The 22,478-nt window shown below is 42.8% G+C and overlaps 1 protein-coding gene across 1 annotated transcript in view; it reads left to right on the top strand.

Annotated features, from left to right (window-relative positions):
• GPC3 (glypican 3) overlaps positions 1-22,478 on the top strand; it is a 459,188-nt gene that overhangs the window by 323,847 nt on the left and 112,863 nt on the right. Inside the window, exon 6 of the mRNA XM_061408363.1 lies at positions 17,601-17,721. Coding sequence (XP_061264347.1) covers positions 17,601-17,721 — 121 coding nt within the window. The remainder of the gene's footprint in view (positions 1-17,600; positions 17,722-22,478) is intronic.

Here is a 22,478-nt window from a genome sequence, read left to right as displayed (position 1 = left end):
GGCCAACGTATTGGAGCTTCAGCTTCAGCATCAGCCCTTCCAATGTATATTCAGCACTGATTTCCTTTAGGATGGACTGGTTGGATCTCCTTGCTGTCCAAGGGACTCTCAAGAGTCTTCTCAAGCACCACAGTTCATAAGCATGAATTCTTTGGCGCTCAGCCTTTTTTATTGTCCAGCTCTAACATCCATACACGACTACTGGAAAAGCCATAGCTTTGACTATACAGACCTTTGTCTGCAAAGTAATGTTTCTGCTTTTTAATATGCTGTCTAGGTTTGTCGTTGCTTTTCTTCCAAGGAGCAGACATCTTTTAATTTGGTGGCTACAGTCACCATCCACAGTAATTTTGGAGCCCAAGAAAATAAAAGTCTGTCACTGTTTCCATTGTTTCCCCATCTTTTTGCCATGAAGTGATGGGACCAGATGCCATTGTCTTCGTTTTTTAAATGTTGATGTTTAAGCCAGCTTTTCCACTCTCCTCGTTCACCTTCATCAAGAGGCTCTTTAATCCTTTTTGCTTTCTACCATAATGGCGGTGTCATCTGCATATCTGAGGTTATTGATAATTCTCCCTGCGACCTTGATTCCAGCTTGTGCTTCATCCAGCCGAGCATTTCTCATGATGTACTCTGCATATAAGTTAAATAAGCAGGGTGACAGTATACAGCCTTGACGTACTCCTTTTCCTATTTGGAATCAGTCTGTTGTTCCATGTCCGGTTCTAACTGTTGCTTCCTGACCTGCATACAGATTTCTCAGGAGGCAGATCCGGTGGTCTGGTATTCCCATCTCCTGAAGAATTTTCCACAGTTTGTTGTGATCTACACAGTCAAAAGTTTTAGTGTGGTTAATGAAGCAGATGTTTTTCTGAAATTCTCTTGCTTTTTCTATGATCCAGTGGATGTTGGCAATTTGATCTCTGATTCCTCTGCCTTTTCTAAATGCAGCTTGAACATCTGGAAGTTCTCAGTTCATGTACTTTTGAAGCCTAGCTTGAAGGATTTTGAGCATTCTTTGCTAGCATGTGAAATGAGTACAATTGTGCAGTAGTTTGAACATTCTTTGGCATTGCCCTTCTTTGGGATTAGAACGGAAACTGACTTTTTCCAGTCCAGTGACCACTACTGACTGTTCCAAATTTGCTGGCATATTGAGTGCAGCACTCATCTTTCAGGATTTGAAATAGCTCAGCTGGAATCCCATCACCTCCACTAGCTTTGTTGATAGTGATGTTTCCTAAGGCCCACTTGACTTCACACTCTAAGATGTCTGGATCTAGGTGAGTGATCACACCATCATGGTTATCTGGGTCATGAAGATCTTTTTTGTATAGTTTTTCTGTGTCTTCTTGCCATCTCTTCTTAATATTTTCTGCTTTTGTTAGGTCCATACTGTTTCTGTCCTTTATTGTGCCTGTCTTTGAATGAAATGTTCCCTTGGTATCTCTAATTTTCTTGAAAGGATCTCTCCTGTTGTCTTCCTCTATTTCTTTGCATTGTTCACTGGAAAAGGCTTTCTTATCTCTCCTTGCTCTTCTTTGGAACTCTGCATTCAGATGGATATATCTTTCTTTTTCTCCTTTGCCTTTGCTTCTCTTCTTTTCTCAGCTATTTGAGAATAGCTCAGTCAACCATTTTGCCTTTTTGCATTTCTTTTTCTTGGGGATGGTTTTGATCAGTGCCTGTTGTACAGTGTTATGAATCTCCATCCATAGTTCTTCAGGACATGATTATTACCCTCATTTATTGATGTGGTTGAAAGTGAAAGTCACTCAGTCATGTCTGACTCTTTGAAACCCCATGGCGTGTACAGTCCATAGAATTCTCCAGGCCTGAATACTGGAGTGGGTACCCTTTCCCTTCTCCAGGGGATCTTCCCAACCCAGGGATTGAACCCAGGTCTCCCGCATTGCAGGCAGATTCTTTACCAGCTGAGACACAAGGGAAGCCCCAATGATATGGTTAAATGACAACAAAAGCCACGGCACTATTAAGAGAAATGGGATCCGAAATCAGGTAGTCTATGCTGTCTTGTCCACGACACTGCCTGTCACATGCTTGGCTTCTCTTCTTCCTGTTCTTGATGGAAACCCTGATCTAAGCTTGTTCTCCTAGTCCAGCACACTTGGGATAGGTGTTCTGTCTGGCTTTTCTTGGCCTGTGCTGCTAAATTCTATCCTTCCCTTGGTCTATCCCCAGTCCTGGCCCAGGAAATTGCAGTTCTTTTTCTGCCTCTTGCACCATGCTTCTCAGCTTTCAGATTTTCTCAGGGCTGGAAGGTGGTATCCCCTGGGAGAAAGAGCCAATGACCTTCACGTCCTTCTGAGGCCAGTACACCATGGCTCCTATGATAACACCATTACCTATGAATGTGAAGCCCATGCAAGTAGAGACCCCTTTAGCCCTAGACTGGAAGTCCAGCTTGGCTCTTAACTCTACCACAAACTGGTTTGTGTGACCTTGGGCAAGTCACTGACCACCAGTCTTCTATTTGTAAAATGGAGTTAGACAAGATGACCTCTAAAGCTCTTTCCAGCTCTAACAGTCCATGAGTTTCAATGGCAAGGATATTTGAGGGAAGGGGGGAGTCTGAATGGAGGAGGATTGCCCTAAAGCCTCCTTGATGACATTGAATATCCAGTTCTTTCTCTGATGGCTTCCCAAATAGACCAAAGTGAAAGCAATTGAAAAGGAGCCCCGGGGTGTAATCATTCTCATTAGAACAGATCCTTCGGGTATCTTTGGGGCTACAGGGGGGCAGGTAGGTTGGCTGATTGAGATGTCAGAGTACTCAGTTTCTGATATTGGAGAGTTTGGGGTGAAATTAACATAATTAAGCCTTAAAGAAATTGCCACCCCCATAGCACCACACGACCCCAATGGAGCTTCTGAGCAAAAGAAATAGAATTCAGTGTCTGTTGCTCCAAATAATATTTGACACAACCACCCAGAATGAAAATGAGAAGCCCTCAAACCACAGAGCTCTATCAGTGTGGAGAGAGATCCATGGAGTGGAGTGCCAGGGGCTGAAGGGCAGGTCAGAGCAGAGGGATACAAAGTGGCTGAGCAAACCCAAGGGAGGGAGACAGTTCTCTCTTTGCTGAAACCCTCCGGGCTAGAGAGCTAGGGTAATTTTTGACCTAGCTGTCCTTGTGTGCATTGCTGTGAGCTTTTATTAAGTATTTATGTAGCAGTTTATATTTCACCAAGTGCTTTACAATCACTTTTATTTGGCTGAGTAAAGTTTTCCTGGAATCCCATCTACTTTATGATCAGGAGAGGCACTTCTCGTTTGCTTAGCACCACCCTGCACACAGCTGCACACAATAGGCCCCTTGTTCTGGCCGGAGAGCAGGTGCAAAGAGTCGAGGACCTGGAGGCACCTGCCAACTGCTGGGGAGGCTGGAGTAGGGGTGGTTTACACTTCAGTTCACCTTTCCTTCCCTCTGTTACTCTTGAGTGTTATTTTATTGCTGGTGACTAGAGAGCGGCCGTGCCAGACTTGGGCCCGCCAAGGGCAGAGCTGTTCTGCTATTGGCAGTGGAAGGGCCGGTGGCTCTAGTTTGGTTCCTCTGGCCATGCCCACCATGGGCACCGTCTTCCACCAGGGGAATACTGGAACACACTTCCACCAGAGTGTTTCCTTCTGCTCCCCAGGGCCGTGACTGCAGCCTGCATCCTGGGGCTCTGGGACCGAGTTTAAGAGAAGGCAGCAGAAGTGGCAGTTCTGCTTTCTTCAGGCCAGACTTTTTAGTGTCCTTGGGCAAGTCTAACACCTTCTTCTTGCTAGTTTCATCTCCTCTCCATCAGCCACAGAGGCGCCCTCTGCTGGCTCTCTGGGTGTCATGATGGAGGCCGGTGTGTGTCCTCAGCTCATGAAGTGGTGGGCTGCACATTCTCAAGCATCTTAGTTTGCAGGGAAATCCCACACAGTCACTAGTTGAAGATTTCATTTTCTGAGGACCAGATTTGCCAAAGACCAAACCAGAATCTGGTCTGTGAAGTCCAAACTGGGGATAGTGGGCTTTTAGAACACTGGACAGTTCAGTGTCTCTAACTCCTAGAGTTCTGTAACAGCACAGAGCTGCATAGATGCTTAATAGGCAAGTGCAGAATAGAAGGTATTTGCATTCTGTACTGACATGTGCTAAGTCGCTTCAGTCATGTCCAACTCTTTGCAACCCCATGGACTATAGCCCACCAGGCTCCTCTGTCTGTGGAATTCTCCAGGTAAGAATATTGGAGTGGGTTGCCATGCCCTCCTCCAGGGGATCTTCCCAACCCAAGGATTGAACCCAGGTGTCCCACATTGCAGGTGGATTCTTTACCATCTGAGCCACCAGGGAATCACATTGCTTAAGGTTGCTGCTGCTGCTGCTAAGTCACTTCGGTCGTGTCCGACTCTGTGTGACCCCATAGACAGCAGCCCACCAGGCTCCCCCGTCCCTGGGATTCTCCAGGCAAGAACACTGGAGTGGGTTGCCATTTCCTCTCCAATGCATGAAAGTGGAAAGTGAAAGTTTAGTTGCTCAGTCGTGTCCGACTCTTCGAGACCCCATGGACTGCAGCCTACCAGGCTCCTCCGCCCATGGGAGTTTCCAGGCAAGAGTACTGGAGTTGGGTGCCATTGCCTTCTTCGTGGTTAAGGTAGCACAAAACTCTTCTCCTTACTTCTAAGCTCAGATACCTTTTTGTCACTGGGTTGTTATTCCCTTCTCCAGGGGAATCTTCCTGACCCAGGAATCGAACCCATGTCTCTTACATCTCCTGCATTGGCAGGTGGGTTCTTTACCACTAGCGCGACCTGGGAAGCCTCTGTACTGATGGAAGACAGCAAATCCTTTTTCTGACCCCCAAAACTGAGAACCTGGAAATTTCACCATCAGATTTGAAACCCTCTCGAAGTTATTGCCTTGATCGTAGCGAATATAACAGATGGGTTCAAAGAATTGCTTTCACGACGGTAAAATCTTCTCAGAAGCGGGCCAAAGTTTAGACCACTGGAATAGGGTTTGTGATGCAAATTGATATTGTGTAGTGTGGGTGGGCTCAGTGTGGGAGCCCAGGCAATGGGACACAGGCTGCATGAGTGAGTGGTGCTCGGGCTGTGGCAGCTCTCCCATTCGGCTGGCCCAAGTGGGCAGTGACCTGCCACTTGAACGATGGTGTTCACTGGGGCCTCAGGCAGGAACTCCACCATCCCCTACCTGGCCATTGTTTTCCAAAGTGCTGCGATCTGGCGGCTTGGGACACAGTGGCAGGTTTTCCTGGCAGGGCTCAGACAGAAGTCCAGTATAATGCAGGTCCTCAGTCACTGGCTCCAGATTGGGGCAGAAGACCCCAGGGGAACAGACTGACAAGAGCTGGGCAGAATAGATCAGCTTTGGATGAAGTCTTCAGTCTCAATTCATTTCAACAGAGGTATATTGACTGCCTGTTGTATGCTGGCCACTGGGTAAAGCAGAGGACTGACTCAGGTGAATATAAACACAGAAACCAGGATGGAATTTGGCCATATGGCCCAGGAAAATATACCCGACCAGACGAAGCCATGCCTGAACATGTAGGGTTCACCCCAAAAGCATGAAATACTGGCTCCACGGATAGGTCAGACAGCTAAGCTCTCACCATTGTCTCCATTGGCTCAGGATCTCAGTAGGCCTAATCCCATGCACTGAAGATTTATTGTTGTTGTTCAGTTGCTAAGTCATGTCTGACTCTTTCTGACCCCATGGAGTGCAGCATGCCAGGCTTCCCTGACCTTCACTGTCTCCTGGAGTTTGTTCAAACTCATGTCCATTGAGCCAGTGATGCCATCCAACCATCTCATCCTCTGTCATCCCCTTCTTTTGCCTTCCATCTTTCCCAGCATCAGGGTCTTTCCCAATGAATCGGCGCTTATCACGTGTCCACAGTATTGGAGCTTCAGCTTCAGCATCAGACCTTCCAATGAATATTCAGGACTTATTTCCTTTAGAATTGACTGGTTTGATCTCCTTGCAGTCCAAGGGACTCTCAAGAGTCTTCTCGAGCACCACAGTTTGAAAGCATCAACTCTTCAGTGCTCAACCTTCTATATGGTCCAACTCTCACATCCATACATGACTACTGAAAAAACCATAGCTTTGACTGTACGGACCTTTGTTGGCAAAGTGATGTTTCTCTTTAATATGCTGTCTAGGTTTGTTATCACTTTCCTTCCAAGGAGCAAGCGTCTTTTAATTTCGTGGCTGCACTCACCATCGACAGTGATTTTGGAGCCCAAGAAAATAAAATATGCCACTGTTTCTCCACATTTTCCCCATCTATTTGCCATGAAGTGATGGGACAGGATGCCATGATCTTAGTTTTCTCAATGCTGAGTTTTAAGCCAGGTTTTTCTCTCTCCTCTTTCACCCTCGTCAAGAGGCTGTTTACTTCTTCTTCACTTTATGCTATTAGAGTGGTGTCATAGGCATATATGAGGTTATCAGTATTTCTTCCTGCAGTCTTGATTCCAGCTTGGGATTCATCCAACCCAGCATTTTGCATTATGTACTCTGAATATAAGTTAAATAAACAGGGTGACAGCATACAGCCTTGACAAACTCCTTTCTCATGTCTGTTGTTTCATGTCTGGTTCTAACTTGCTTCTTGACCTGCATACAGGTTTCTCAAGGATTAGGGGCCTGTAAAGGACTGTGGCTTAGACACTGACAACGAAACAGTGACAAGAATGTTGAGCTTTCTTTTAAAGCATTTCAGTAGTACCCATTCATGTAAAAACAGTTTATCCTTTGCTCGCAGTCTTTATCAGTTCATGAAATAAGGTTCAGCAAGACATCCAAAGCAACATTTAGGAGGCTTTTCTTTGTGAAACGCAATGCATGAAAAAAATCCACAAGTTACATTCTTCTCTAACTCAGACTTGCCTCTCCCTGAAACTCCTCTTGAGTCTGTGAAGTGTGATTGTAGGTAGAGTTTGAAAGTTCTCTTCTTAATTTTGAAGATCCTTGCATTAAAGAATGGATGTTTGTTCTGGATCCCGCAGGGACCTGGGACAAACAAAGCAGTGTTCTGAAGAGAAAGATTTGAAAAAGTGTGTGGGTGTTTCCAAGAGCCATGTAATTCGTTACTTGTGACAGTTATATGCAAAGTGGAAGCAGAATATTTTCTGTCACAGAGAGCAGGAACATGAAATGTGGAGAGAGGAGAGAGTGAAAAAGGCTTCTGACACCCAAAGTTGATCACTCGGGAAACTTGGCTGTCTGCCCTGGGGCATAGGTCAACAATGTCTTCTTCAGTGGACTAAAATAAATGTTGAACCGTTTGAAGTCCTAACCATAAGTTCCCTGCCTCAGACGCCCCATCCACTAGCAGTTTTGTGAGGACCTCTCTGCTGAGGAGTAGTTCCTTTCAATCAGGCCTGCCTGCTCAGTGCTGGCTACTCACCCAACGGAGACTCTTCCACTTTTCCAGTTCTCTCGGTACAGGGATGAGCAGACTTGAAGCTTCCCCTAAGTATTCATGGCAAGATTTATTCATTCTACTTCAGAAAATTCTTTTCCAAATAACATTTATTGAACACCTATTTTGTGTTGGATACTTTCACAAAACAATACCAGTGCTCATATAAATGTGTTGGGCCCTCTTCTAAACACTTAACCTATGTTATCTTAAATTTGCTAACATTCATTACATCAGCTAATCCTCAAAACAAATGTAGGTGGCATTATCCCTATTTCAGAGATAAGGACACTCAAGTCCAGGAGAGTTTAGTTACTTGTCAAAAGTCACACAGTACCAGCCTTTGAACGTATGTCTTGATTCCAGGACCAGTGCTCTTTCCACCATATTACTCAGCCTTTCTAAAGTATACTGTCTTTGCTGTCTCAGTAAACTATGTAGACAGGACTGAATTTTACCTTTTAAAAATAAAATAATTATTGATCATTATTTTCAACATCAGTTACTTTCATACAGTGTTCTCGTGTGTGTGACCTGTTCTTTGATCTCTTCTTGTCTTTTCTATTTGGGGGACGTTGTGGCTCTAATCACATTCCATCAGCAGTGATACCAATAATAATTTGGATGGCTACTGTTTGGTCTCTCTGGGACTCAGTTTGCCCATCTGTAAGAGGGGTGCATTGAACTAAATGATTTTGAGGGTCCTTTATGACTCAAATATTTTTGAGTTAAAATCTAACTTTCAAAAAAAAACTAAAAAAAGGTAAAGACCATTTCCTTTTGGTTTAACTCCAGTGGGACAAGAAAACATCTGGTTTTCTGGGCTAGAAAGTAAAAGTCACTCAGTCGTGTCTGACTCTTTGGAATTCTCCAGGCCAGAATACTGGAGTGGGTAGCCTTTCCCTTCTCCAGGGGATCTTCCCAACCCAGGGATCGAACCCAGGTCTCCCACACTGCAGGCAGATTCTTTATGAGCTGAGCCATAAGGGAAGCCCAAGAAGACTGGAGTGGGTAGCCTTTCCCTTCTCCAGTGGATCTTCCCAATCCAGGAATCAAACTGGGGTTTCCTGCATTGCAGGCGGATTCTTTACCAACTGAGCTATCAGGGAAGCCCACTGTCTGGGCTAGAGGGACTCGGTAAATGAGTTTGGGGTGATTTAATGATAAATCACCATTACACACCCTATGCTACTACATCTCCACTCCCAATTATTGAACTTTGAATTGCCCTTTTTTTTTTTTTTTGCTATTTTTGGAAATCTTACACTGGCTCAGATTCCTCTCCTCCTTGGTATGTTCCCCTCAAGGACACCCCTCAGAGAACCCTTCAGCAGCCCTGCCCGCCCTGGCTTGGTGTCTTGGCTGCCCGTGGTCAGGGCTCAAAGCCCAGGAGGCTGTTCTCACCAACCTTCCCACACATCAGGCTCTGCCTATGCCGCGGTTCTCACAGGAATCGCTTTTGCTTCCTTATTTACTTTTCTCTCTCCTTACCTCCAGGCTCCTCTGTGGAGTTTGCCTCTTCAGACAAACATTCAGGCATTTTCTCTCTGCCTCCCCATCTCTGCAGGAGGCTGTTCCCCACAGCGGGTGATATCAACTTCTCAAGCTTTCCTCACCATCTGGAAAATATTCTTCGCTTCTTGAGGTTTAAATGACTTCTTGATTATATTCCAAGACCAATCTTTTAGTCTCTCCTCACAGTGAGGTTAGAAACTAGGCTAAAAGCGGATTCTAATATAGCTATTCCCTTATATAGGTAATGTCCACTAGATGAGGTATAAATGGGCTTTCAGCCCCCTGATTTCTACTCTAAATTTTGCTTCCTTTCTGTTGAAATATATCTGTAATTTCTGAAAGGCTATTGTTTGAGAATCAAAGTAGTTCTTGGAGTCTGGTGGTCATATCTGTTTCTGGCACTCTCCTGTCTGATATTTGCTCTGAAGTGGTATTGCTGTACCAACAATTATGAAAACCATTTTTCTTTAGACTTGTGCATACATAAATGAGAAGCAAATTGCTGCCTTCTTTATTAAACATATTTATTAAACTCAGCAATTTTCACTTTCGCTTTATTTTTCTGTTCATTTATGTAAATGAAGACTGCATCTTGGATAGAAAAAGAACATTTTCTTAGGCCTATTGATAAGGTGGGTTTTCTACCCTGTGTTCTAGTTTGTTTTTAAAGGTATTTATACTCTTTAAATTATGCCATTTTTTCACAGTGATTGTTGCAGCTGGAGTGCTTTCCAAGGAAACAGTCTGATAAATCACTGTTTGGGCAAAGGGCTACTTGCAATACTGCAGCCTTTCCATAAGATGGCGCACTGAGAATGTGAGATCTGTAACTTCTTTGTAGATCATCTAAAACCCCAGTAGTAAATGAAACAAACTTCTGTGAAATTAAATATTTGGTGGGGGGGAGGGGGCAAGTTGGTTTTTCTAAGACTTGCTTTCAAATACTTTCCAGTAGTCTAATGCCTAGAAGAAGGAGGAAAGTGAATTTTCTAGCAACTTCTCTCTCCTGCATCCGTACTAGCAATGCTCAAAATCACCAACGTGTATTTAAGGAACCTTTTAAAGAAGAAATTTCTTCTAAAGGTGAGAGTTATGATACTAACTACCTGTGATGCTGGGAAAGTCCCTCCCTGGGTCTCAGTTTCTTAATCTGCACCATCAGTGGATTGGATAAGGGTGCTTCCTATTTGAATGTTGTATGTTTGAATCCATTGATTTTCTTCCACTTCACCTGTGCTGCCTCAGCCAGCACAGACCCAGGAAGAAAAGACTGCCCATTTTACACATGTTTGACTCTATTCCTCTTCTACTAGTGCTCTCTTTGTGTCATTTGTCCTAACACCATCACGCCCAGATGTCCTATTTTCATTGGGTTCCTTTGCTCTTTATGGCTTTTGCAAGGTGTCCCCCCTCCATCCCTGCCCCATCTGCCTGAACAGAGATGTGTCTTCCTTTCACTTCACAAATCAAATTTGCTATTTTTGTGCTAATAAGCAGGTACCACACTGGATGGGGGAAGAAGACACCACAGGTAATGCTTTATGGGGACACTTCTAACATCACGCATAACATGTCCAGTTAAGAAGAGTTTAGATTTAGGAGGCAGGAGCGCCTCTCTATTTTTCCTCCTCCACTGGCCAGTATTCATTGCCAGAACCATGTCAAAGCTTTAGGAAAAAGCAGTGTTCTGGAGAGAGGACAGTTAATCTAATTAGAGATGAGTGTTGCTAAGCAGATAACCCATCCTTAAAATCCCCCATGGCCAACAGTGTCCCCATTCCTGACACTCGGGGCAGTCTGGGTGGGGAGAATTGTGGCTGCAGTGACTTAGCCTCACTGAAAATCTGTCAGGAACCATTGTACACCAGGGGCACAGAGGAAGTGAGTGGAAATAAAATGCTGGATGAATGAATTAATTACTGCAACTCTACAGAGACACCCCTAACTGAGTCCCTCTGAGCTTAAAGCTTGGAGCATGTATGTTACATGAAATTCCCTGGGGTTCCATTGCATATGTCGTATTGCTACGTGGCAGGGAGACCTTCGCCAACACTCACTTTCCTATTGTCCTTAGAGATTTCAGATCACCTTTGGTGTTTGTCTATACAGTGGTGGTGGAGGAGGATTATTTATATGTCTAACTTCAATACCTTATCTTTCAAGAATGCAAATATTTCACTGAATGGTGATGCTGTTGGATCTCTGTTTGGGAGAAGAAACTCCATACACAGGGCTCTCCCCAAGGGCTTTTAAAGGGCAAGCCCAGGAATCCGCTGATTAGGTAAAGAGAGCTGTTGTGGCAAACCCTGTTGTGAGCCTCGTAGACCATCACCAGTAGCTGGCTAATTGTATCATACCATGAATTGGGCAGTGTGAAATGGAAATGTCAAATATTTAGTCAGCGTGGATTATTTCTAAGGAATAATGGCAGCGGAGCGGTTAAGAACAGAGGCAGCTGGACATAGACTCAAACGTTCAAACTCTAGCTTTGCTATTGAGTAGCTGTGTGACCTTCAGCAAGTGGCTTCACTTCATGCCTCAGTGTTCTTCTTTGCAAGAAGGAGCTGATTATAATACTGTCCATCTTGTAGGGCTCTTAGGAGGACTCAGTGTGGTGCTGCGGGTTGTATTTTCCCTCATGCTGGAACAGTATCTGGCACAGAGAAAGCACTCAGCACTGCCAGCTGGTGTTACTACATGTACTAGGAGGTGCTCTGGGTGGTACACAAGACAGCTAACCAAGCCTCTGCCTTCAGAGAGCTCACGGACTGTATGGGCTGGTAAATGGAACGTATGTGGAAGGAGCACAAGCCACTCAGCATGGTACCCACAATGCATTTGGGTGCAAGAGCAGCAGTTCAGAATGAATCCCAGGGAGGCCCTCAACTCCCATCAGGAGAGGACTCTTCGAATCTTCTGGGAAGGTTGGCAAGAACTTGAATGGCTTTTATGCCTCTGTTTAGAGACAGGGTCCTCATAATAATACACATTCAGTCATATCCTTACTGACTGTCCTTTTGAAATAGGTTAGCATTACCTCATTGAAGAGTAGAAAACATATAGGCTGTGTTTAACCTAACAAAGTATAGTTTGTGACCTGATGATAACCATCTGAGGTGTGAAGGAATTCCAGGGTGACATTCTGTGTATTGGCCCAAACATGTGTTCTCATAAGGGATCCCCTTTAAGCCAGGGATCTAGTCATGGCCGACATAACTCTGATTAACAAGAATAATTTCCCAGAGGCTCTGAGTGAGGCCTAGGAGTTAGGCCCACTTTTTATTTTCCTTTGATTTGTTTTTTCTTGTTGTTGTTGTTTCATGTTGTTTTCTTTTGCCTTAAAAATAACTGCTATATAAATTTTCACCCATTAAAAATTACTGTAAAGGTTTTAAAGTGTAAAAGATATAGAAGGACATAAAAAAGTAAAATTTCCCCCAATATCTTACTTACTGGAAGTAACTGCTTTTACCATTCTTTTTATTCCTCATTAAATTTTTTAAGTGTCTCAAATTCTATGACATATTTTTAATCAAGTTGTTTCCATTAAAAAGTACTGATTTTAAAGACCAATGACTTAGAACGGCCACACAAAAAATGAATGGTCCACAAAATATTCTCCTTTCCTTCTGAAGGTTTATCATGCCAGGTTACCATTAACTAGTCTTTGACTATTGAGCTTAAATGGCCAATTGGGACAAACAGTTCTGAGACCATTCTTCCACCACTGATTAAGATGGCAGGTATTGAGGATGTTGTTCATTTAGCCTCCTGAGCTTTCTGGGCAGACTTGGTGACCTTGCCAGCTCCAGTTGCCTTCTTGTCTACTGCTTTGATGACACCCACAGGAACCATCTGTCTCATGTCGCGAACAGCAAAATGGCTCAGAGGAGGATAGAGAAGCTCTCAACACACGTGCGCTTGCCAGGAACCCTATCAATGATGGTAGCATCACCAGATTTCAAGAATTTGGGGCCATCTTCAGCTTTGTTCTAACTTTGTTCTTTTGATGTCTGCATAGTATTCCATTTGAACACTCAAGAATTTTAAGATTCTGCTCTACATTTTGTCTGGCTAAGGAGAAAAGGGTAGAGGTGTGAGAAACAGGACATAGTATTGGGGATGGGGGAGAGGTATTCACATGCCTAAATGGATAGGGGAAGAGCAGAGTTCCTAAATAGTTTTAAAATAGTGCCACTAAATTTAAAAATAGGGCCACTAAATTTTAGCAGATGTAGACATCAATCGAACCAGTACTTTTGGTTACTGCTTTGTGGAGTAAATAAAATAAAGTTTTAGGTCTAAGCCATAAGCCAGCTCTTCCCAACACTTCTGTAACCAGAAACCATGCTTAATTTACTAAGTCTTTTGAGGATTTAAATAGCACATGGATAGAGCAAAATAGTGGATGCTGTTTCAACTTTCAGAAAGTTTGGCAAGCTTTTAAACTCAAGGCTGTTTTTAAAAAATTGAGTCACCATGGGATTGGGGAGCAGTGTTTAGTCCCGGCTCCTTATCCAAGACTTGGGGCTAAGAGACAAAAAAAAAGAGCTGAAAGGGCATTTTTCTGAATGGCAGGAAATAGACAGTAGGGCCACAAGGGATCAGCTACGCGACTAATTTGACTTAATATTTATAAATGATTTGGAAGAAGGAGTACAGGGCAAAGTCACTAAGTTGGCAGATGTCTTTACACTATTCCACTGAGGATAATAAACTTTAGAAGGTGACTTGTTTTATAGGAGTGGGCAGGCTTCGATAGGAATAAGTCCAGGGAGATGTCTCTAGGGACACGTTCCTAAAGTTCATTTTAGAACTGCTTACCTCTTTACCTGTGAATCAGGTCTCTGCTTCAGGCATCAGTAGATATAAAGAAAAAGAGGATGGAGTTGGTGGTCATCAAGAGGGAGATGACATTTAAACAGACAGCATTATATACAAGCACACAAAAGGAGGCTAGTGGGGAGCTGATTCTCACCAGATATATAAACAAAGAATTTCCCTTTAACACAGCCCCCAAAGGCAATTGGTATGTGGTGGGTGATCTGTTTATTCACTGGAGAAGGACATGGCAACCCATTCCAGTATTCTTGCCAGGAGAATCCCTTGAACAGAGGAGCCTGGCGGGCTACAGTCTATGGGGTCGCAAAGAGTCGGGCGCAACTGAAGTATTTCACATGCACACACAGTGTATTCGCTAAGTTTTAACGTTAGGTAAGGTAAATAGTCAAGGCTGTATATTGTCACCCTGCTTATTTAACTTATACGCAGAGGACATCATGAGAAACGCTGGGCTGGAAGAAGCACAAGCTGGAACCAAGATTGTCAGGAGAAATATCAGTAATCTCAGATATGTAGATGACACCACCCTTATGGCAGAAAGTGAAGAGGAACTAAAGAGCGTCTTGATGAAAGTGAAAGAGGAGAGTGAAAAAGTTGGCTTAAAGCTCAACATTCAGAAAACTAAGATCATGGCATCTGTTCCCATCACTTCATGGGAAATAGATGGGGAAACAGTGTCAGACTTTATTTTTCTGGGCTCCAAAATCACTGGAGATGGTGATTGCAGCCATGAAATTAAAAGACGCTTACTCCTTGGAAGGAAAGTTATGACCAACCTAGATAGCATATTCAAAAGCAGAGACATTACTTTGCCAACAAAGGTCTGTCTCGTCAAGGCTATGGTTTTCCCAGTGGTCATGTATGGATGTGAGAGTTGGACTATAAAGAAAGCCGAGCACTGAAGAATTGATGCTTTTGAAGTGTGGTGTTGGATAAGACTCTTGAGAGTCCCTTGGACTGCAAAGAGATCCAACCAGTCCATTCTAAAGGAGACCAGCCCTGGGATTTCTTTGGAAGGAAAGATGCTAAAGCTGAAACTCCAGTACTTTGGCTACCTCATGCAAAGAGTTGACTCATTGGAAAAGACCGTGATGCTGGGAGGGATTGGGGGCAGGAGGAGAAGGGGATGACAGAAGATGAGATGGCTGGATGGCATCATAAACTTGATGGACGTGAGTTTGAGTGAACTCCGGGAGTTGGTGATGGACAGGGAGGCCTGGCGTGCTGCGATTCATGGGGTCACAAAGAGTTGGACAGGACTGAGCGACTGAACTGAACTGAACTGAACTGAATATTGACAGAGTATTATACTATAAGGAAGCATCTATTAGATCACTATCTTCTGAAGTTGTGAAATTTTCAATAATAAAGAGATAATGAGGTCTGCCCTATCTCCTCACAGTGTGGCTGAGAAGCTCAAGTGAGCTAAGTGATACAAAACTGCTTTGTAAAATGCTGTGCAAAAATACAGTGGTGTTAATTATTCTTGGCATGTCATAATTTGGGATTAGAAGTACAAATTGATAAAATTCTAGGAACTTAATAGATATTCATGAAATGTACAAAGATCACCATACAAGGATGTTCTTTGCAGCATTGTTTATATTAGTAAAATATTAGAAATACCTCACTTGTTTATCAGTAAGACATTAGATAAATAATTTATGATCTAGCCATACAGAGGAATAAAAACAAAGCAGTTATTTATGTTCTGACACAGAAATGGATCTAAGATACATATTAAGTGATAAGTTGCAAATCAGCCTAACTAGTACAATTCCAATTTTGGTTAGACTTGCATGTTAGTATACACCTGTGAAGGGCTTCCCACGTGGCTCAGTGGGTAAAGAATCTGCCTGCAATGCAGGAGATGAAGGCAGACGTGAGTTCGTTCCCCATGTTGGGAAGATTCCCTGGAGGAGGGCATGGCAACTCACTCCAGTATTCTCACCTGGAGAATACCATGGACAGAGGAGCCTGGCAGGCTACAGTTCATAGGGTCGCAAAGAGTCGGACACGACTGAGCGGCTGAGCATGCATGTATGCACACATACGCATGTGGAAACCTCTAGAAGAATATATATCAAACTTAAAGATGACTCTCTCTTGGAAGGATAAGATGATGCAAGAACTTGTGCTGTATGCTTTGATTATGTCTGTATATTTTAATTGTCTTCAATGAGCACTGTTATTTTTGTAATTAAAAATATGAGTAAAAAAATATGAATTTGCCCTTAATTCAACTGCCCTATTGTAATTTTTTAAGTGTATAAGGTAGGGGCAAAAGTCCTGCAAATTTTTCCATTTCTTTAAGAGAATATTCCATTATCAGGATGAGGAAAAAGCGAAAAAAAAAAAAAAAGAGAGAGATCAAAACCTTCTCCCCCTTTGGTAACAGTGTTCTGGTCTTTCTACATGAGAAAAGATAAAGGAGAAAATGAAATCTGTTTCTTGTTTTTGTTTTGTGTTTGTTTGCCTTGTTTTGAAAGGTGAGTAAATGTACAGAGGTCTGGAACCATGAAGCCAGCAAAGAAACCACCTCAGTAGTGAATTACTGTTCCAGTTGAAGTTGACAAAGCCCCGCACTGAAAGGCAGAATTGCCCAGGATTGTAAATATCCCCCATTCTCATGCTGGTGAGGATGTCCATAGATAGCTTGAAACTTCATTCTTGAAGCAGAAACCTATGTCTTATCCTGGGGGACCACGTTAAAACCTTCCCTTGACCTGCTGGTTTGCCTCCCTGTGGAGAACAGAGACAGAAGCTGGCAGGTATAATTTATGCTGCAAATGGGTTGGGAAAGCCTTTTCAGGAGGAGCTGGGCTGCCCAGACCTGCAGGAAATGATGGGAGGAGGAAGTGGAGAAGGAGGAAATAAAGAACATGCAAGAGTCTTTATCCTTCAGATGAATAGAAAGCACACTCAGAATTAAGGACCCTCCTGTGTGCTTCCCTGGCCAAGACCCAGCACCTCCCTTAGTGCTCTTCTGGACTCTACACTAGATGGAGGGCAAAATAAGGGCAGAGACCTTGTCTCTGTCTTGTTCATTGCCATATCCCCAACACCGAGAAAAAAGGAATGATGAATTAATACTTGTTAACTTTTTTTTAAAAAAAACTTTACAATATTGTATTGGTTTTACCATACATTGACATGAATCCGCCACGGGTGTACACATGTTCCCCATCCTGAACCCCCCTCCCACCTCCCTCCCCGTACCATTCCTCTGGGCCATCCCAGTGCACCAGCCCCAAGCATCCTGTATCATGCATCAAACCTGGACTGGCGATTTGTTTCATATATGATAATTTACATGTTTCAGTGCCCTTCTCCCATATCATCCCACCCTCGCCCTCTCCCACAGAGTCCAAAAGACTGTTCTATACATCTGTGTCTCTTTTGCTGTCTCGCATACAGGGTTATTGTTACCATCTTTCTAAATTCCATATATATGCATTAGTATACTGTATTGGTGTTTTTCTTTCTGGCTTATTTCACTCGGTAAAATAGGCTCCAGTTTCATATACACAATGGAATATAACTCAGCCGTTAAAAAGAATATGTTTGAATCAGTTCTAATGAGATGGATGAAACTTGTTGACTTTTGAATGAATGTTCTCCAGTACAAGTAGACTCTATCTGGAGTGGTCTGCCTTTGTACCATGCAGGCATCCCACGGGCTGGAAGGCTAAAGGTAGCTTGTGGTCAGCTCGACCATGTGCCAAATACAGTCAACTTGCACTTTGCTTGGAATTCTCTTGTGACAAACCTTTTCTTTACCTTCATATTTCCAGATACAGCCAAAAGGCAGCGAGGAATGGAATGAAGAATCAGTTCAACCTCCATGAGCTGAAAATGAAGGGCCCTGAGCCAGTGGTCAGTCAAATTATTGACAAACTGAAGCACATTAACCAGGTATGTGTGTATCCAACAAAAACAGATATGACAAAAAATTGAGCAATGGATGATGTTGAGTGTTCATACTGTATTCTTGGGCTTTTGGAAAGGCAGCCATGTTCATCGTCTTCAGAGTCTCTCTGCTAAACAGGACTTCTGACCTTTGTTTTTCACCCCATTTTTAAACTATAAAGAAAATATCACAACATAAGAGAAAGCTTGGAAAACAGAAGGAAAAGTATTTGTCTCAACCCCACTAGTCCATCCTGTTTTCATTTTTATATTTTTTAATATTTGGTCAAAAAATCACACATAGGCTTTTTACATAATTGGAAGTATATTAGTGATTTCTGCTTCTTAGAATTAACACTGTGTTGGAAACACTTTTTCATGTTGCCACAAATCTGCATACTAATCATCTTTTGTGGCCCCGAAAGATTCCTTTGAGTGTTAATTATAATTAATTTGCCTTTGCTATGCATTCAGATTGCTTCAAATTTTTACCATTAAATAAAGCGACCTCCTGCATAGTGCTGTCTCCTAATCTTAGCTCAATTTCTTAACATACTGGAGTTATGGGGTTAAAGGATATGAGCGTTTTACTGCATGTTTCCAAACTGCCGTCCAATGGGGATGTGACAGCTTTCACTGCCACCAGCAAGATACGAGAGGACCAGCTTCACTGCACCCATGCCAACTTCTGAGTCACTGCCATGCACAGAGCACCCACAGATTCCCTTGACTTGCACAGTTTTTCTTCTCAGGAGTTTAGTAACTGAGACACAAATAGAAGTTAGTTGTACCATCTGCTTGTGATTGCTTTGTGGCCACAGTTTAAAAAATGCCATCAAAAATGCCACCAGATACCAGAGTGGCAGTGTTCCCACCCTATCGTCTATGGGTGGGAGGACCCTGGCACCGCTGACTTCTATTCATAGCTGAGGAAAGACTTAATGAATTAAACTCCTTCTGCAAGGACAGAGGTTTCTGTAGGATGACATTGGCATGATTTTGTCTTTTCCTGTGAAGTTTAGCAGTGAAATCTTTATGGTTTTTAGGAAAAATATTTGGAAGGGCTTCCTAATAGTGACATATTTCATGGCGAATGGCATTGTGAAAGTATTTACTACACTTTTGAGTGAGATTCCTCCAGAGCCTAAGAAAGTGCTCTGCTCTCTGTGAGCACTTAATAATTAGTTGTTACTGCTTCTGAGCACAGAATAGTGGCAGTATTTGCATAACAGATCCTTCTTTTTGGTGAACTCACAACCTCACTAAGTTCTATAAAGCCTGGTTACATACAAGATGTTTCAAAACACATCTCTGAAGAATTCAGAGCACAGCGTAAACCTCCCATTGCTGTTGGTGTGCTTTACCTGGGGACAAAGGCAGTGTTTCTTTGAATTATTTCTAAATTATCTCAAACCAAATGTGTCTGGGTGACTCCACTCAACTGGTTAGATCCAAGCACTGGTAAGGCCAGAACCTCAGGGTCCATCTCTGTGCCCCTCATTTTAAATGAATAGTGTCAACAGATGTCTTTGGTCACCAGACATGAAGGAATACCTACTATGTGCTCAGCCAGGTTCCAGGGAGTTTGAGGATTCAAAAGGAGCCTGGCCTGTTTTCATACCTTCCTTGGAGGAGAAACACATGTTTAAATACAAAGAAAAGGCAGCCAATAATGAAGAAGAGCTAGAGAGTGATGCTGCTCATCAGTTTTGGGGTGATTTTCTTAGGCCTGAGGTGGGCTGGGTACTGTGAGAAGGCTTTCATAAGAAATATCAGAGAAAGACCTGTGGATGGAGCCCCACCCTGTAAAAAGGGAAAGCTGCATCAGAGCATATGATCTGGCAGTCACTAAAAGTGACTATTTATAGCAAGCCCCTCAGTAAAGACTTTGGGTGTTTGATATTAATGCTCTGGGAGACCATGTCATATAATGAATAGAACATGGGCTTTGAATCCACGTGGATCCCAGTTCAACTGTGGGTCTTACTAGATATATAACTTTGGGCAAATCATTCAACCTCTCTGAGCTTTAGTTTTCATCTGTAGTATTTAGAGTTAGCAAAATAGTTCCTTACAAGATTATTGTGAGTATAAGAAATCATGTCTATGTATCTATGTCTATTCATATCCCATTATATAAAATTTATGTATAATTATACATTTAACGTATTTGCATATATATGTAAAATGTATATATATATGTATACACACACACACACACACACATAATTGCATGTGCATGACACAGTTAAGGTGATTATTATAGTCAGGATGTCCACTGTAGTCAGGACTTGAGTGAGTCTGAAAGAGAACAGTATTCCAATACTTTTTCCCAGTCTAATTCTGCCACCCAAATTTTGGGTGGATCAAAGAGATCCCTTTGATACATCTTTCTCTCCCATGTTGTTTCCTTCTTTCTCTTCCTGCTAACTTTCAGCCACAAAAGGTGAAGCCTCTTCATAGGTAGGGAGGTATATATTGTCAGTGTCGGAAAGGTCACCATTATAATTACTTTCTCCTACCTTTGCCATGGACATATGTGTGGACATTTTTGGTTCCTTTATAAATACCATTGAGCAACCAATTAATTCTCATTGATAGACCAGTTTTACCCGTTTAAGTTGAGCTGTTAAAATTGGCTGGGCTCCAAACACCCACGCTGGTTTTTTCTTGTCTCATCTGTATTGCTTTACATGGCCAAAATATATCATCTTTCAGACCTTCAGTAAAATTCATATTTTGGCCATGGTTCAATCTGAAAGTGAGACACTTTAGGGAAGTCATAATGAAGAATGGGATGATGATGATAATGTGTTGTATTTGTGTAGCATTGAACCATATTTCAAAGTGCTTTTATGTCCTAAAAGTCTTAACTGCTCATATTGGAAAAAAAATATCCAGCCTGGAATTGTATAAGATACAGTACTGTCAAAGAATCATTCTTTTCAGGAACTCATTGTTACCCTTGGGTATTATTTCATCCTCACTGCCTCCTGGGAGGTAAGTGATAATGTTTGTACCTTTTTTTATAGCTAGGGAAACTGAGGCAGAAAGCCATTAAGGGCTGTGTGGGCATGCTGCCAAAACATTCAGTAAGTTCAGTTGAAAATTCAACCAATCATCCAGATGTTGTTTCCTAGTCACTGCCAAACATCTGGATTCACTGAATGCCTGGCTACACTGACCTACAGTTAGAGTGATGAGGAGGTAGAATCAAGTTAACTTGCCTCAGTTCACATGTAAGTGAGTGGAGAATCCAGGAGTATAATGTTATTTTCCTAAGCTCCTCGCTTGGTGCTGCCACTATTAAAGTACAGTAGGCTGCTCCAACATACGCAACTGTAAGTGCAGAGCTACTTTTGTCTATGCACGCATGCCCGTGTGTGTCCATCCAGATGGACTGTGGCTAGGCCGTTTATGAGCACGTCCCCCAAGACCTCTTCACTTTCTTCCATGGAAATTCTCAGCTGCCTCCTTTCAAGTTATGGTTGCTGTTGATAGGATTTGAAATAATATATTCACTGAGGGAGTAATGTAACATTATTTCCGTATTGACAGTCCCACGATGTAACCTGGAAAGGACGTGTTCCGGGTCAGGCCCAGGGCCCCTTTCCTGGGAAGACCTGCAGGTGTAGAATGTCCTCCCCTCCTCCTTCCAAACCAGAGTTCTTGTGTAACATTCCCACGATTGGAAATGAGGACCCTTTTATTTCCTTTGCAGTTTTTAATTTGTGTGTGAGGATTTATTGTCTTGTGTTAGGAGAGGAATTGAACTCTTAAGTCCTCAACATCAGTCCTGGAATTTGCTGGGCCATGTTGCTTTAAAAGAAAAATTGTGTTTTTCTTACTATCCTGCTTCAAGGCTCCTGCATGGAGAGAAGACCCCACAAATACCAAGAATGATCATGATCCACTTTTACCCACAGGCCACTGTGGCCTGTGCGTCCTCTAACTCAGTTTGTTGGTAACAGTTTCTCTCTAAGACTTGCTGTGTCGTTAGTGTTAATGTCGCAGACCTTAAACTACTACAGAAGCTATTGTTTCCAAGAAAAACCTAGCTGTTTATTATTTTCCCTCAGTTTCAGTTCGGGTTCAAATGAAATTCCAGAAATTGTTTTCCTGCCTGTTGGAAACAGCTGAAGCCAGAGCAGTCAATACCTGCTCATTTGGTGTCAGAGCTTTTCATTCGAAGTTGGATAGTCTCATCTGTTTGGGATGGTTGAAATGTCCTGCTGAATGGTGGGGGTGTGGACGAGATGGCCTCTTAAGATTCCTTCCAGCCGTGTGATTCAGTGATTTGTGGCTCAAGGTCAGGCTTTAACCCAGGACCCTCTTGTGAACAAGTCTTGTGACTTTATTCTCTGCCCTGCCACTCTTTTTTAAACACCCTGTTCCCAGGTCACCCCTTTCTACTTTGTAACCTCGCATCTTTTCAGAGATTCTTCCCTTCCCACCAGTCTTCCAGCCTGGGCAGATGGAACTTAAACTTGCCCTTCCCCCTACCCAATTCTTCTGTTCTCCTGCCTTGTTCTCATTAGGCCATGAAAACATTAAACTACGAAAACACTTGCATTTATCACCCTCCTCCAGAACCAGATAGGTGATCTGTCTTCAGATCGTGTTAGCCATGTGACTCCATATGAATGATAATAATTCTGCCATCAATTTGCACAGCACAATTCAGTTTGTAAAGCTCTTTCATGAACATTACATAAATGGATCTTCACAGTGACTCAGAGAAGCAGACATTATTACCTAGATTT

Source organism: Bos javanicus, chromosome X (assembly GCF_032452875.1).
Source record: "Bos javanicus breed banteng chromosome X, ARS-OSU_banteng_1.0, whole genome shotgun sequence".
Lineage (NCBI taxonomy): Eukaryota > Metazoa > Chordata > Mammalia > Artiodactyla > Bovidae > Bos > Bos javanicus.
This window is presented reverse-complemented; position numbering and strand designations above follow the sequence as displayed.